At 40.3% G+C, this 15,114-nt stretch overlaps 1 protein-coding gene across 3 annotated transcripts; it reads left to right on the top strand.

Annotated features, from left to right (window-relative positions):
* The first annotated feature begins 226 nt into the window (after positions 1-226).
* On the top strand, positions 227-7,469 carry gorab (golgin, rab6-interacting). Of its 3 annotated transcripts, XM_056379464.1 has the most exons (6): positions 227-446; positions 590-917; positions 1,897-1,926; positions 2,021-2,122; positions 2,266-2,406; positions 5,242-7,469. In XM_056379464.1, the coding sequence occupies exons 1-6, from the start codon at positions 392-394 to the stop codon at positions 5,678-5,680; spliced, it is 1,095 nt and encodes a 364-aa protein (XP_056235439.1). In that variant the 5' UTR covers positions 227-391; the 3' UTR covers positions 5,681-7,469. The 3 variants fall into 3 exon arrangements, with proteins under 3 accessions (XP_056235439.1, XP_056235441.1, XP_056235440.1); XM_056379466.1 differs by lacking the exon at positions 1,897-1,926; XM_056379465.1 differs by lacking the exon at positions 1,897-1,926 and having other exon boundaries at positions 590-926.
* The last annotated feature ends 7,645 nt before the right edge of the window (positions 7,470-15,114 follow it).

The following is a 15,114-nucleotide window of genomic DNA, read 5'->3' as shown; positions in this document are numbered from 1 at the left end:
ACTTGTAGATTGCCTGCAAGCAACAGTAAAATTTTGTGTTCTTATAAGTCATGTTTTCTTTGTAAATATGCATAAAAAACTAAATCTATTTTAAAAATATTTATTTAGATAAACGGTAGCGACAAGAGAGTAAATGCACTCATTACTCGTTAGTATTAGTTTTTTTTCTATTTTTATTCAGGCGATCTGCAACTTCTACTTCACCGGGCTTCTTGGGGTCCTTGACGTGGCATTAATAAACAAAGATGGAGGTGGCATCCCGAGCTTCATAGAGTCTGTCTGTACATTTCTAGCTATAAAATGAATATTAACTTCAGTTAACTGTCAGCAAGTGTCCTACATGTCGTATTTTGTGGTCTTATTTATGGTACATTAGGTGTTAAGTGGTACAATGAGCGCCTGGGCTGGTTTTTCTGATGAGGAGCTGCGGAGGATGCAGCAGAAAGGTAACGTTGCTTACTGCTAACGTTAGCCGGGAAAATTAGCATCTGTCTCCGCTTTGGCTTCCCCGGTGGTTGGCTGATTTAAATGAACCTTTACATTAATTTTCTGTAAAACCCTTATTAATCTTTGCTGCGTGCATTTTCAGACTTAGCGGGTGCCGCAGCGACTGCCCGCGGTCGGAAGCCGGCTCCAGGCAACCGTAGTCGGCAGCAGTTACAACGGGAGAGGGCCCTTCAGCTCGCCGCTCAGAAAAATGTAGGAGCCGGGTCTCCTGTCCTTCCACCGGAGCAGCAACTCACCAAGCCGCCTCCGCCGAAGGAAGAGCCTCAGCCCGCAGCTCCAACAGGTGCTCCGGTCGTCAGAGTGGAAGTGCAGCCGAAGCACAGCGAGATGAAGCCGTGTGAGAACCACCAGCCCGCAGCAGAGGAGCAGACCCCGGCTATCAAAGAACTGGAGAAACAAGAGGTGGAACTGTTAGTAAGGTTTTTGTTATGTTTTGTTATCATACACACCATAGAGGTACAGCTTGTTGTTAATGAGCATGTAGCCTGCTTTGCACATAGCACTTACCTCTCTCCAGCTGTCATTCTCCCTTTCATCTTAAGACTGATTTGATAATGTACATTATCCTGTGATTTGGACAGTGCTACCACAGCAAACCTCGGGATGAATCAAAATGTTACTTAGCAGTTTTCAGATCTTACAGATGTCTACTATCTGCAGCTGCACTCTCCTTCTTACTGGCTGGATACACGCTGCTCTATCATAATGAGAGGCGGGCAGCAGCCGGTGTGGTCTGTTCAAATATTGGATTTAAACCTAGGTTTTGCCTTAGACAGACATGTCATCATTTTTGACAGAATGCAGACATATGTGAGATGCAAAAGTGCAACAAGATGCAGACAGATAATAAAGAGAGACACTTTTCTTTTCAAAAGTATTTTTATTGATAGTTAACCAAAAGGCACAATACGGTGTAAATGTTGTCACCATGGCAGGTCATGTTTTTCGACAATCAGGACTCAAGCTCAAACTTTCCACTCCCACCTGGCTCAACTGATCAATAGCAAAGTCTAACTTCATGAATGGACAGACGATTACTAATGCAATTAAAGTGCAAGAGCAAATAAGATGAGATGTAACTAAAATGGGGATTGATTTAAATCAAAATTCATTATAGTGAGTTTATATTATTTGCTGAGCCCAAAACTTTAGGACTATATGGATATGCGGAGATATAATTGGCATTCTTCGGATGCTTGAACCTTTTATGTACAGTATATGTTGAGGTTCCACCATAGAATAAACATTTCCACTAAATTCAAGGTACATATTACACTTTTCCTTTATACAGTGAATGTTATTAGTTACTATATAATGTTGTGAACTTTTAATCAAACTGCCTTTAAAGTATATATTTGTTTTCATGTCTCTTTTGGCATAAATTTGAAGGATATTGTCAGGCCCACAGCTTCTCTGCAGGTATCAGTGTAATTTTCTTTCTATTTTTGTCCTTTTGAATTTTAAATGCCTTTTTTTTGTTTGTTTGTTAAATTCCCTTTGTGTCTGATCACAGACGGGAAAAGACACGTCTAGAGCAACTGCAGCAAGAGCAAAAAGTAATCGAAGAGAGAAATAAGCGCAAGAAAGCTCTGCTGGCAAAAACGATTGCTGAGAAGTAAGTACAGATGGCTGGGTAACACGGTGAGCAATATGATATGATGACAGATGGGAATGATGGCCAAAACTATGAAGGAAAAAAAAGAATCAAGATTGAGCAAAAGAATTGAATTTACCTTAAAAGTTTGTCATTTTCCACAGGTCCAAACAGACTCAGGCGGAGGCTGTGAAGCTGAAGAGAATCCAGAAGGAGCTCCAGGCCCTCGATGACATGGTGTCCAATGATATCGGCATCCTGAGAGGAAGGATAGAACAAGCCAGCTGGGACTACACCGCTGCCAGGTAGAGACACACACAACATGAGGAAATTAAAAATTAGACAAAGTGTATTTTATGAAGAAGTGCCTTTGATTGCTGACAGATTATTGTGTGAGAAGCTGTACCTGTGTGTACTGTACGCAGAGGAGAGGAAGGCACTGGACATGCTGATTCAGTATGGTCCAGTCAGCCAAATCCCAAACACCTGTCTCCTCTGGCTGTAAGCTCCTGTACATCTGACAGGCCTTTTTCACAGCAGACATGCTGAGTTGTCACAGCTGTTACTAATAACAGTACCGACGGCTCAGTTTTATTTAAGCGTCCCAGCGAGCTGTGACACTGAGCCAGCAGGCACAATAGTCCTTTCATACAGCAGACATTTTGGAATTGTAACAGCAGGAAAAGCACAGGTGGGACTGATAACATTAGAAACGACTGAATTCCATTTAGCTGGTGCCAGGGTCCTGGTGTTGTGATAACTAATACCAAGGCAACCAGACATGTATCCACAGGCAGCTGCTCTTCTGATGATTATATGTTGTGAACTTGTTAGCAGTATCTATAATGATTAAGCAAGGCCCCAGGTTTGCTGGTTTCACTATAGGCAGATTCAATTCAGTGTGCTTTATTGGCATGAATGTCAGATGGACAATATTGCTAAAGCATCACAGACAATACAATATCAGGAAAAAAATAAGTAAAAAATGTACATATATGTATACACACGTATAATCTATCAAGTAAAATCAAATAAATAAGTAAAACAAACAAGAACATTAAGCATTTGTGTGTATGTATGTGTGCATTATTGTACCATAGAGAAGATAAGATATTCCTTTATTAGTCCCACAGTGGGGAAATTTGCAGTGTCACTGCAGCAAAGTGGACAGTACAAAGAAAGAAAAACTGCAAAATGACAATATGTTCTCTAAAGTAATAATGCTTGTATTGTTTACGAGCAATAAAGAAACAATTATTGCAACAACAATATATTGATATAAAATGGTGAGTATGAGCTGTGAGGAGACTGACTGCAGCGTGTTGTGCTGCCGTTCTCTCGGGCTGTGACATGCACTGATTCATCTCGCTGCTTCTGTGGCGCTGGCACTTTTTTCTCCAAGTAGTAGATGATTCATGTTGTAAAGAACTCCATGGATTCCACCTGTCTCTGTGGACAGGTCTGACACAGCTCTGTATATTTTATCTTTTAAAAAAAACAAACAGAACAAAACAGACAGACAAACAAAAATAAATCCAACAAGTAATGTACAGCACATCTACTGTAAATCCTCTCATTTTAAACCCTAGAAACACTGCCCCCTGCAGCTGCTTTCCAGTACTCATGTGGAATGGTAATGCACAGAAACCTCCCTCAGCGAACACCGTCTGCAGCTCACACAGATTAATGCAGCATTAATATAACTGAAATCCTGAATCATTTTCTAAATATAAAATAAAATGTATGTTTAACTTCCTGCATCTTGAATCATGATATTGGTTAATTTTCCACCAAGACCCTGTACAAAGACTGTAACCTGTCTTATAATGAACTGTGTGTCTCTACTCACAGAGATCCAGTGATTCTGTAGTTGACCTTGTGTGTGTAGCTGTGATTTCTCTCTGCAGCCTGTTGTGTAGTGAGATGAGCTCCATGTCATGAACACTCTTCATTACAGATGTTTGTGTAACGGGAAGTGGAACTGACCTTCACACACTCATTACACTGGACTCTATTATGGTTGTGTTGATTTAATCAGTTGCTGAGGTGCAACATAAGACCCTGACAGGGAAATTCAACTTCTGGAAAAGTTTGACATCATCTGGTTTGTTACCACAGTGTTTCCAAACAGCGTGTGATGTTTCTGTTCCTCACAATTAAAACAATGTTTCTGTATTCTGACTCTATGGGAGGACTTGTGTCTGTCCTCTGAAGGGCTGCGTTTGAAAATACTCCATACAAGTGCCAACACAATATCTTTCAATCTTTAATTCACATCCCTCATTTTTTCAGAAATTCTACAATAAAACATGTTTTCCATATTTAAAAAAAAAAAAGAAGCCAAAGTTCTTAAATGTTGAATTTTATCTGATCAATTGTTGGTAAATAAGATTATGTTCAGGATTTCACTGCCAACTGTTGGTGCTCGATCCTCTGTGCTACAGGCACATTTCAGTCAGCACCAAACATGTAACTTCCAACTCCAACTAGGGCTGCAGCTGCTCATTATTGCCATTTCCAATTAATCTGGTCGTTATATTTGAAATAAATTGCTCAGAAAATGCTGATAAATGCCCAGTGCAAGTTCTCAGTGCCGCCTGTAACTTCTTCCTGTTTGTGCAAAAGTAAAAGACATTCAATTTAAAAAAAGATAGAAAATCAGAAAATCCTTTTTTCTTTAGAAGCTGGAACCAGAGAATATTTAGCATGTATTTCTTGAAGAATGATTTAAACAATGTATTGATTATCAAAATTGTTAACTATTAATATTCTGATGGACTAATCAGTTATTTGACCAATCATTCCACCATAATCATCAGTGATTTAAAATAAATTTCTCTTGTGCTGAATTCTTACCTGATTTGCTCATATGTAGTTGCATTTTGACAAAAAGCAGGTATGAATAAGTTTCATAATGTGCACTCAGCATATTTGGTCGTAGTACGAGCACTGAAGGAATCCAGACGGGAGGACTTGAATTTGTTGCAGCAAATATTCAAAATGAAATGAAACACTCCTACTAACACCAAAGTGTTTATTTATTGAGGAAAGTAAAACTGAGATATATGTATAGTGTGATGCAAAGTATATATGACAAACTGTTTACGTTTTCTCCGGTTATTTCCTCACATTTGTCACAGAAAGCGTTATGAGAAGGCAGAGGCCGAGTATGTGGTGGCCAAGCTGGACCTGCACAAGAAGACGGAGGTGAAGGAGCAGCTGACGGAGCACCTCTGCGCCATCATCCAGCAGAACGAGCTGCGTAAGGCCCACAAACTGGAGGAGCTGATGCAGCAGCTGCAGCTTCAGGCCACTGAGGAGGATCTGGAGAGGCTGAAAGAGGAGGAGGAGGAGGCAAAGAGGAGAAGCTGCGCGGAGACACAGAGAGACAGGAAAGAGGGAAACGGCTCGGTGCAGAATCAGGAGGGAGCAGTGGAATCAACCAAAGACTGCAAACCTGCAGAGGAGGAGGGTGTGAAGGAGAGGGGAGGTGACGCACCGATTATTGAGCCACCAAAGACTGAACAAGACTGTGAAACACTAGAAAATGGTGTCCAGAGAGAGACAGTGGCCTCCTGATGCTCACAGAAGAGAGACAATCATTTCTCACCTGTTCTGTAAAATATCTGGACATTACCACATATTCTCTACTATAGGAGTCAATAGAAAACACTAACAATAATACTATCAGATAGATTAAATGTCTTTTTAATCTGCAGGTGTGCTGTAAATCAAGGGCTGGGTATCAAATCTGTGAGTACATCCAAAGCCCGTCTTCTAAAAACAGGACTTTGACACCAGAGACCAGGTTCCGGTTTCTGCACATTAACTGCAACAAAATCACTTCGTCTTGTGTCGTCGGTACATTTTTCAATGTTAAACCAAGCTGAACAGTTTTCCCTCACCTTGACCAAGAGCTTTGAGTTGATGCTTTAGTTGCAAGAAGCACATGTTGTAGGAAAGCATATTAAATATGTTATCAGTATTTTCCAGATAAGTTCTCTATGAACATTTCCAACTTTGCTGATCTGCTCATTCAAAAAAAAAAAGTTTCCCTCCCATGTTCATTTAAAAAATCCAAAAAACCCAAAACAACCATGTCACTTGATAGTAACACTTCTATTAGATGATTCTGCAAAGCCCTGGATTACAATTTGTTTTTTAAAAAATCTTGTTTTCTACAATATCTGCACATAGTAACTGAGGTATAATTAAGATTACAGAAAGATTGTGGTTATGGAAAATGAAATATGTTTAAGGTAGGGTTAGTGTGAGGCAACTAAGACACTTTGAGGGAAAGATTGTGGTTCTATATCCACAGTGGCACTGAATGTAAATCATGAGGTAGTGTATGGCCGTAGTTCCTATGGATTCTGGGCTGTAAAAAAAAAAAAAACGAAGCCAGGTGACAGTGCATATATAATACAAAATAGTGCCAATTTTAAACTGTATTTTATTCAGAGTTCATGTGAGGCTGCTTGTATTTAACATTTTAAAACTTTTCTTTTTGTAGGAAGTTCAAATATAAAAAAAGAGAGCATTGTTTTGGTATCTGTCGTGAAAATCTCCTGCAGTACCCAACTCTCTCAGTGCGTCTCAGCGCGAGCCGTCAGAATCATGTTCAGCTGCAGAACAAATCAGAAGAATATCTTGCAGCCATTATCCTCAATTGGGTCTTTTTATATACGTGCTTCCACAGAGAGCTCTTCTTCCAAACATGTGGTTTTACAACCCATGTGAATTATTTCTCTGAGCAAAGGTTGAATTCAAAAGATGACTGTTTTTGATTGTTGTCTCTCTCTCTCTCTCTCTCTCTCCTTTTTTTTCGGGGGGGGGGGGCAAAAGGAGGAAAGATAGGTCCTGTTTACTTCCTGGATGGAAAGTGTCTGTTTCATGAGGACAGAGCTGAGCATTAATCCGTTTCTGTTCTGAACGTAAACCCTCCTGTCTTATAGATGAACATGTTAGCTGGCGCTGGGCTCGTGTTTCACAAAGCTAATTCTCGTCTTGTCAGTGCAGCTGAGGAGCAGCGGGCCTCCTGAATGGTAAGATGATATCTGTTAATGTATGTACGGATGCTTTCAGCTGCATGTGTTTCTGCAGACTTACACTACACTTTACTTTCTGTCGCTGCACATGGTGTCTGGAATAATATATGACAATAATGTAAAGTTTAACTCTGAATATATATATATATATATATATAAATATGTGGGCCTGACCAAAGTCTGGTTTTGTAGTTTGAATGTTCTGCAGTAAATGCCTGATGCATAGTAAAAAGTAATTTAAATGGGGTAAATATTTAAAAAGGTGATATTTCGATATACACTCCAGGGTGATATTTTACTAAAATAAACTTTCAAGAGCACATTTCCTCTTGTGTATTTTGTCCTCACTCTATCTTTTTAGCATTTAGATGATAAGTTAACTGCATGACTGAAGCTCGTGGTCCTGGAAAGTATTTACACCAGGGTGGTGGGGGGTGGCACTTTGGGACTCCCATGGCTTTTTCAAGTCGTTTTTTAAAGTGTAGTAAGTGTTTCTGTAAACTGCTTTGAGATTTTACAGCGCTCTGGTCACATCTGGCCATCTGAGAGGAGAGGCCGTAAAAGCAGCTTTTTTAATTAGTCGGGAGGTAGAAGCTCAGAGAGGGAGAGTGACCACCGGCCCGTCTGTCCCCGCCGAGACTCCCAAGGTCAACGTTTGAAGTCCTCAGGAGCAGATCTCACCTCCCGTTATCCAAATTCAAAATGTACTCGGGGTAAAACAAACTTAATTACGTCATTTCTACTCGACTCTTTGTTTTTTCACTGGCGGGATACAGTACATTTACTCAATTACACTTTCCTGAAGTTTTATTTTCTGCTAGTGCTCTACATGTCAGAGGGAAAGATAAGATGAATCGTAAATTATGCATTAGTGCATAAAATGGATATCGTGAATTTAGTCAGTTACTGAATCCTAAAAATCTTTTTTCTCTTTTTCTTTTTTTTTTTTAAAGTGAAAAAAATCTGCCAGTGTGGTAAAACATTCCAGTTTCCTCTTTCCGTCTAATTCCAAGCAGACATTCACTTATCAATCAAATATTTTAAACTATTGATCTAGATTAAAGATATAAGTTTAAACATCCTTATTTTTCCAGATCCTTGAAGAAAATAGGTTTTAGGTTTTAGACTTCATCTGTCCTCTGAGGTTATAAAGTAATTAGAATTGACTCCACCTCCACTGGCTACAACAGGAAAATGCTGCTCACGTGTTAATACATCAATAATCAAAATCAATAAATCTGTTCAGAAAGGGGCCATTGCTCCTTTTGCAGGCCTTTAACTTGAGAATATTTGATCTAAAGCCCCTCGGTGAATTTATGTAGAAATGCGTTTTGCAGCTTGAACTTGGACAAACTTGTGCGCGCGGATGTTTGTTTTCTTCCACATCTTCCCATGATCCACCTCACTGCTCAAGTTTAAAATGAGAGTAATAACAATTGTCACGATCGTTTGAGAGAACTCCTGGGAGCGGGATGCTTGAGAAAAGAAATGTGCTCTGGATTACGACAGAGAAAAATGAGAAGATACAGACTGCGGAGATTAAAGCATCCAACCGGGCTTCAACTAGAAATCGCTTCTACATTGGAAATACATTTCCATCCTCGTGTGCGTGTGCGTGCGTGCGTGCGTGCGTGCGTGCGTGCGTGCGTGCGTGCGTGCGTGCGTGCGTGTGTGTGTGTGTGTGTGTGTGTGTGTGTGTGTGTGTTGGGCCGGACTTCAGAGAGCGCAGGGTTTATAAAGTAAAGTGTGATTTATGTGGCGCTGGCGTCCCCCGACAGGTCGAGAAAGACCCTGAAACCCGAGAAGTCCGAGAGCCGAAGAGAAAAAAACAAAAACACAAAAAACCAAATCAAGTTTTTCTCAAACTCTGAGCATCTGGACGCGCCAAGCTTCACCTCCATCAACGAAAAATAACGGAATCAGTCAAAAGGAACCGTTTCTAATGTGATTTTAAAATATCCTGTAGGGTGGGTTGAATATTGTACTCACTGCCCTTCCTTCTCTTTTAATTTGGCAATTAACAATATTTTGTCCAGATTAATTTAGTCCATGATTGTTGCTGAATTAACTTCAGTTCAAATAAGAATCCACTGGTTGACTCAACATTAGAAAATATATTATTATTAGAAAATTAGACCCTTTAAACCAAACATTTAAAGAAATTGTAATAGAATCTGACTCCTCTAATCGGCTGCGTGAATAACTGCTGGAGAATAAATGCACTTCTTGCACAAGTGAACAAAGATGAAGAAATCTATGACATAATAAATAAAAATAGAGTTCAACTTTAAATATAAAATGAAGCACGCCTTCAACACAATCTGCACCAAGACCCAAAGAGAAAAAACTACAAATTAATGGATTTATTTATGGAGCCTGTGTCCTGTGATGATCAGCTGTAAATGGCCCCTGGTTGCGGTGTTGTACCGCCTCCTCTGAGTGGGCTTTTCTTTTCTTTTTCTTTCTTTTTTTTTTAGAAGGAAGGGGGGGGGGTGTAATAATGAGAATCAGCGCAGCTGAATTAATTTCACACGGCCACTTGCTCTGTAAACTTGTTTTAATCAGGAGCAGATTTGCTTTTTTTTTTTTTTATGTCGGAACACCACAGACCGTTTACAGTTACAACAGTGCAGCGTGTTCGCCGCCTGCAACAATAGAAACACAAGCAGTCGTAAAACACAAAGAGGACACACACATACATATACACACACACACACACACACACACACACACACACACACACACACACACACACACACACACACACACAAACACAAACACAGAGTTCATATAAGTAGGACCTGCGTTCGCTCGCTAATAACTACAATTAGTGACGGTGCAGTATTTACATTCATGTGACAGCTGGGATCCAATCAGAGCTCAGGCCTGTATCTGTGTTCTCGTGTGAAAATCTTGTATCTCCCAGAAGAAATCAACTTCTCAGTGACACTGAAATCAAACAGTTTGGTTGCAGCTCGATGACAGTGACGGAACTTATAGAGACTTTTTTTTCCCAACCATGTGATTTAAGCGTTTTTCCGACATGTTGAGGGGGAAACCCTGTATCCCCACATTTTGGAGATAATCAATTTATATTAAGTACATTTTTTGATAGGCTATTGATACTTAATCATAGGCTGCATCACTAATTTAACATTGAAAGACACATTTTCTCTAAGTACATTTTAATCTTAATATATAGGCAATTTCTAAATTAAAAGTTTGTTGTTTTTTGTTAAGCTCTCATAAAATTTAATGGAAATGTCAGAATCACATTTATTTCTAAATTAAGTTTAGACTTAAGCTACAAGGATTTTCTTAAATAAGAGATAAATAAGATTTATAGTATTAAATTAAATAACAATTGAGATCTTTATATCTTATAAGATAAATATAAGATTGTATTACAGTGGCACAAGAAAGTTTGAAAGTCTAACTATAACGTTAAAAGCAGTGTGTTTAAATGTAGCCTAGAGCTAAATGAGAAGAAATTCAACTTAATTGACCTTGCACAAAGTAATAAGTTTAACATGTGACAGTATAAAGTATATTGATATACAGACAAACAATTGCACAGAACGAACAATAAACCAGTGCAGTGTAATAAGAAGTGGTGTATTCATGCTTTGCTAATATTCCAGATGTAATATATTTATTCAGAAATGTTTATGCACAGTGCTATTTCATCTTTTTTTCAGTGCTATAATATATCCTTTATTTTACTCCTTTACTTTTCACATTAAACTGATTAATCAGTTAAACTGATTAATCAGTTTAATGTGAAAAGTAAAGGATTGCGTCATTTCCCGCACATTGTGCAGGTTTAAGAGCCTTGATACCTGCAGGCCGGACATCTGAACCAGGTCTGACATGAATGCAGTTGTCGTTCTGAGGCTGTTGGTCCAGTCCCGACTCTCCAGCCTGAAAGCTGCGACCAACTCCGAGTCCGTGCGAGAGATCTGCGGCTCAGCGGCGGTCGGTCGATCGGTCGCTGCGATGAGAAATCCCGATGCAACCGCTGCAATCAGGCAGAGAAGGGAGGGGGGGGGGGGCGGCGGGGGCGTGACTGCAACATATGGTTCCCTGCACAGGATGTAAAGAGTCAACAAGGAGGCCATTTACTTCCAATTAGGGAAATAAAACAGGACAGGGGCCAAAGCGCTACTCCAATCAGCACCAGGGGTCACTGGACAGCGGCGGCAGGGCGGCAGCCCGGGACCGCCATCATCATCATCATCATCATCATCATCACAATCCTCATCCTCAGCCCCAACCAGGACTGCAAAAAGGCACTGAGCTAATGTAGAATCAGCAGAAAGAAAACACATTAAGAGCTTGATTGACGGGTCCGTTGGAAGAAATGTGGACAAAAATACCAAATGCTCTGCATTCACAACTCCATAGTGCAAAATAAAACCCGGTGCTATAGATAGGCTACATTACTGGATTATTATCAGTTGTACTTTCACATTGAAGTATCATTTGAATGTTGCAGCTACATTTTTTTTAAATGTAAACTACAGCAAACTTAGTCTAAATCTAAATCTGTAAAGTAGCTACAGCTGACAGAGAAATGTAATAAATACACAATATATATGCACATACTTCAGGTTTATTATGTTTTATTTTTTATCCTTAAAGACTCAATGATCAATCAAACGGGTATCTCCACTTCAGTCCTTTTCTGATGTTACTCACTCATTTCTGACCGGAAGCTAAAATACTGCAGTGAAGCCTGGATCACCTGCTTTACTGTAAAAACATTTCCTGTACAAAGAAAAAAAAAACATTATGCACTTACATGTGCTCTCACCTGCCCGCTGAATTCTCCTCATTAAGATTTACACCTCACCTCAGAGGGTCAGCAGGTTTTCTGTGGGTTCAGCGTTCAGGCTACCCCCCCCCCCCCCCCCCCCCCCCCCCCCCCCCCCCCCCCCGATGATGGACCAGACTACAAACCAGCACAGACTAAACCTAATTATCCCTGTTCAGGCTTTTAGTCCTGACATGAGTTAAAGTGTGGAGTTTCATGACTCTGTGATCACGTTCCACCTCAAGACTCGCAAAAACCAATTTAGTGAAGCTCTGTATTAATTTACGATCATCCCTGTTGTGCAGTTCAATCCTGTATCAGAGAGAGAAGGATCAGTCTCTTAGATTTATGTGATGTACTTTTGTCAGAGTTAAATATCAGCCCAGAACCAGAACCTGCCTGTCAGACTCTGAAACTGCTGAAACACTTGGAGCCTTTAATAAACTTCTTTTTTTCTTCTTTTTTAGATTTAGTGATTCAATACAGTCAAATACTTTGTGTTACAGATGAGAAATGCTGCCTCCTACAAAATATGTTCAAATATTTCAAAAATAACAGATAAATAACTAATTGGCTTGATGCAAAGATCTGGAGACACACACACGCACACACATGCACACTCACTCACACACTCAGAGGCTTTCATTTATGTCTGTTAGACACAGAAAACCAGTGCTGATGTGCTAACACTGTACCCCGACTACTCATCGTGTCGTTTAATCAATTCATACATTATTCTTCTGATTTTGACATCATGACACTTCAGTACAATACATCTTAACAACCACGCGTTAGATTCTCTTGATTTCCGGCCATCTAGTATGCGTGCGTGTGTGTGTGTGTGTGTGTGTGTGTGTGAGAGAAAGAAAATTTATTTTTGAAAAATGCAAAGATTTAAATTATTATCATATTCATATGTATGAGCTGCTGTAAGTGAAACTGAGTTTGTGACAATTTGACACGACCGCACCGACCTCTGTGTGTGTTGCTTCCTTTTTAGATCCCGCAAAAGTTGAAACATCCTGCAGGTTGGAAGCAGATTTGATCCTCATGTGGTCACATCGATCGTTGTTAATTTGAAGGTTCAGTATATTAACAGACTAAGCAGCTCCGGTCTCTGGCCGGATTCGGCACATGCAAGATGTTCGGCCAGTATGACATGACTTGACAGTTCAGTTGAAGTCTTCAGAAGTTGTTCCTTTTGACTGAGATGATCCTAAAATCGTGTTTGACTTTAACTGTGAACCTCTGAAGTGATCTTTTACTGTGCACGAACACTGTGTTTCACATCCTCCGCTGTCATTACTGAGTCATCGGCCTTTTACCCATTTACCTATTGATCTGTTTGTAATCATCCTCTCTCTGCAAAGCACTTTGCTCAACATCTGTTGTTCTGTAATTAACTGGACAGAAGTTACAGAAGTGAAAGCTTAGATGTAGTTTAATTCAGTAAATGAAGCTCATCTGTCTGTAGCTTTAACAACCTTTAATATCAGCTCTTTGTTGTGAAGTTTACGACGCTGCTGTTATTTTGTCCAAAACTAAATCCAGCCACAAAAATGCACAAACTGAACTCATTGTCATCCTGCTGTGGATATTTATCACTTCAGCCTCTCCTTGCTGCTCACATGCAGCTCTGCAGGATGGCATTTTCCTCCCAGAGATGTTTGGACGTTTCCATTCGCCACAGACAAACTGTAGCAGCCGGAGCAAACAGGCCACTTTCACATCGAGCGCTGAACAAAGAGCAGGGGGCCCTGGAGGAGAAGACTGTGAGTCTGAGACACGGGGAGGCCTTTTTTTTTTTTTTTCTCTTTTTCTTTTTCTTTTTTGCCCTAGCTGGCACTGGAATGGACTTGTAGGCAGGAAAAGAGAATCTGGGGGGAAAACTAATGATGAAAAAGTCTACTCTATCCCTGTGCCTTCATTAAATACATGGAAAGAACGAGAGAGCCACATCTGGATTCAATCCGCGTCCCTTTGATGGCATCAAGTGTTCTTTTCCCAGATCAGGGGGCTGGAAGCTACGGGATGTCTATGGCAGCTCGGAGCCCAGAGTCGACTCCTGCCATCTGAACACATGAACGCCCCCCCACCCCCCACCCCCTTCCTCCTCCTCCTCATCACCTCCACCATCCAACTCCCTTCATTCCTTCACCCCCACCACCTCCCCAAACTGAACTAACCGACACTTCAGTACCAACAGTGAGGTGGACGTGGAGAGTTTAGAAGTCTTTACTTTCATTTCAAGACTTTCTGTTCTTTCTGCTCTTTCTGCTCTTGAGTTCAGATTGAAATATCTTCCTTTTTTTTTCTACATTTACTACATTTATCTGACAGTTGGAGCGACTCTTTACATTACATATTCAGAGAAGAGCCTCTAAAATACAACACCAAGCATTTTAAACGCAAACATTTTTGTCCTTTTATCTGTTAGAAGAAAGTAACGTCCACTTGTGACCCTTCATCATAAGTTAGGACTTAGACTGACTTTCCTTCTCACCTGGTGCATTTTCTAAAGGCCTGAAGAGGCAGACGTATCCAGCATCCAGGCTGACCCCTCATTCTCGTCTTTCTCTCTTTCGCTCCTTTTCTTCCACCTTCAACTGATCTGAAACCACGACGTAACATCGGATATATCTCCAGTTTTATGTCCATAACACTTTGAGAGAGAAACTATAGTTTCGATGCTGTAATTTAAAAACATTTTACTCTGGAAAAATGAATGTTAATTTCTCTTTCAGCACCTGCCAAAGTCAGATGTAATTGGAACTTTTCAGCGTCAGTTGATGGAGTGAAGAGCCCTGACGCTCCTCCGCCTCTGATTGGCTGAGCCGCTGTAAAGTACCTGGGAAACACACACCTTTCAACTGCAGCTGCTGGATGATGACCAAGAGGTGCGTGAACAGATAACTGTCACTTCACTTAGATTAACCTCGTGCAGGAGCCACATTTTGCGATGATGACTATAGAGGTCGAGAACTCCTTTTAGATCAGCCGGTTTGATTATTATCAATAAAGTAGATGACATCACCAATCATCAGTCTGATGAGGCCTAATATAGAGACTGAACCAGACAGGAAATGTGCTGCAAAAGCAAAATTAGGACATAAAAAAAAAAGTCCTGCAGAGCTGCAGACGTGGTGATAAAC

This window comes from Seriola aureovittata, chromosome 6 (genome assembly GCF_021018895.1).
Source record: "Seriola aureovittata isolate HTS-2021-v1 ecotype China chromosome 6, ASM2101889v1, whole genome shotgun sequence".
Taxonomy (NCBI): Eukaryota; Metazoa; Chordata; class Actinopteri; order Carangiformes; family Carangidae; genus Seriola; species Seriola aureovittata.
Note: the sequence above shows the minus strand (reverse complement) of the source record. Positions and strands in the feature narration are given on the sequence as shown.

Bases quoted from the DNA above. Each gene is read 5' to 3' on its own strand.
- gorab (XM_056379464.1), top strand. From the start codon at position 392: ATGAGCGCCTGGGCTGGTTTTTCTGATGAGGAGCTGCGGAGGATGCAG. The intron at 918-1,896 runs GTTAGTAAGGTT...ATAAATTTGAAG, and splicing joins GAGAAACAAGAGGTGGAACT to GATATTGTCAGGCCCACAGC. The intron at 2,123-2,265 runs GTAAGTACAGAT...CATTTTCCACAG, and splicing joins GCAAAAACGATTGCTGAGAA to GTCCAAACAGACTCAGGCGG.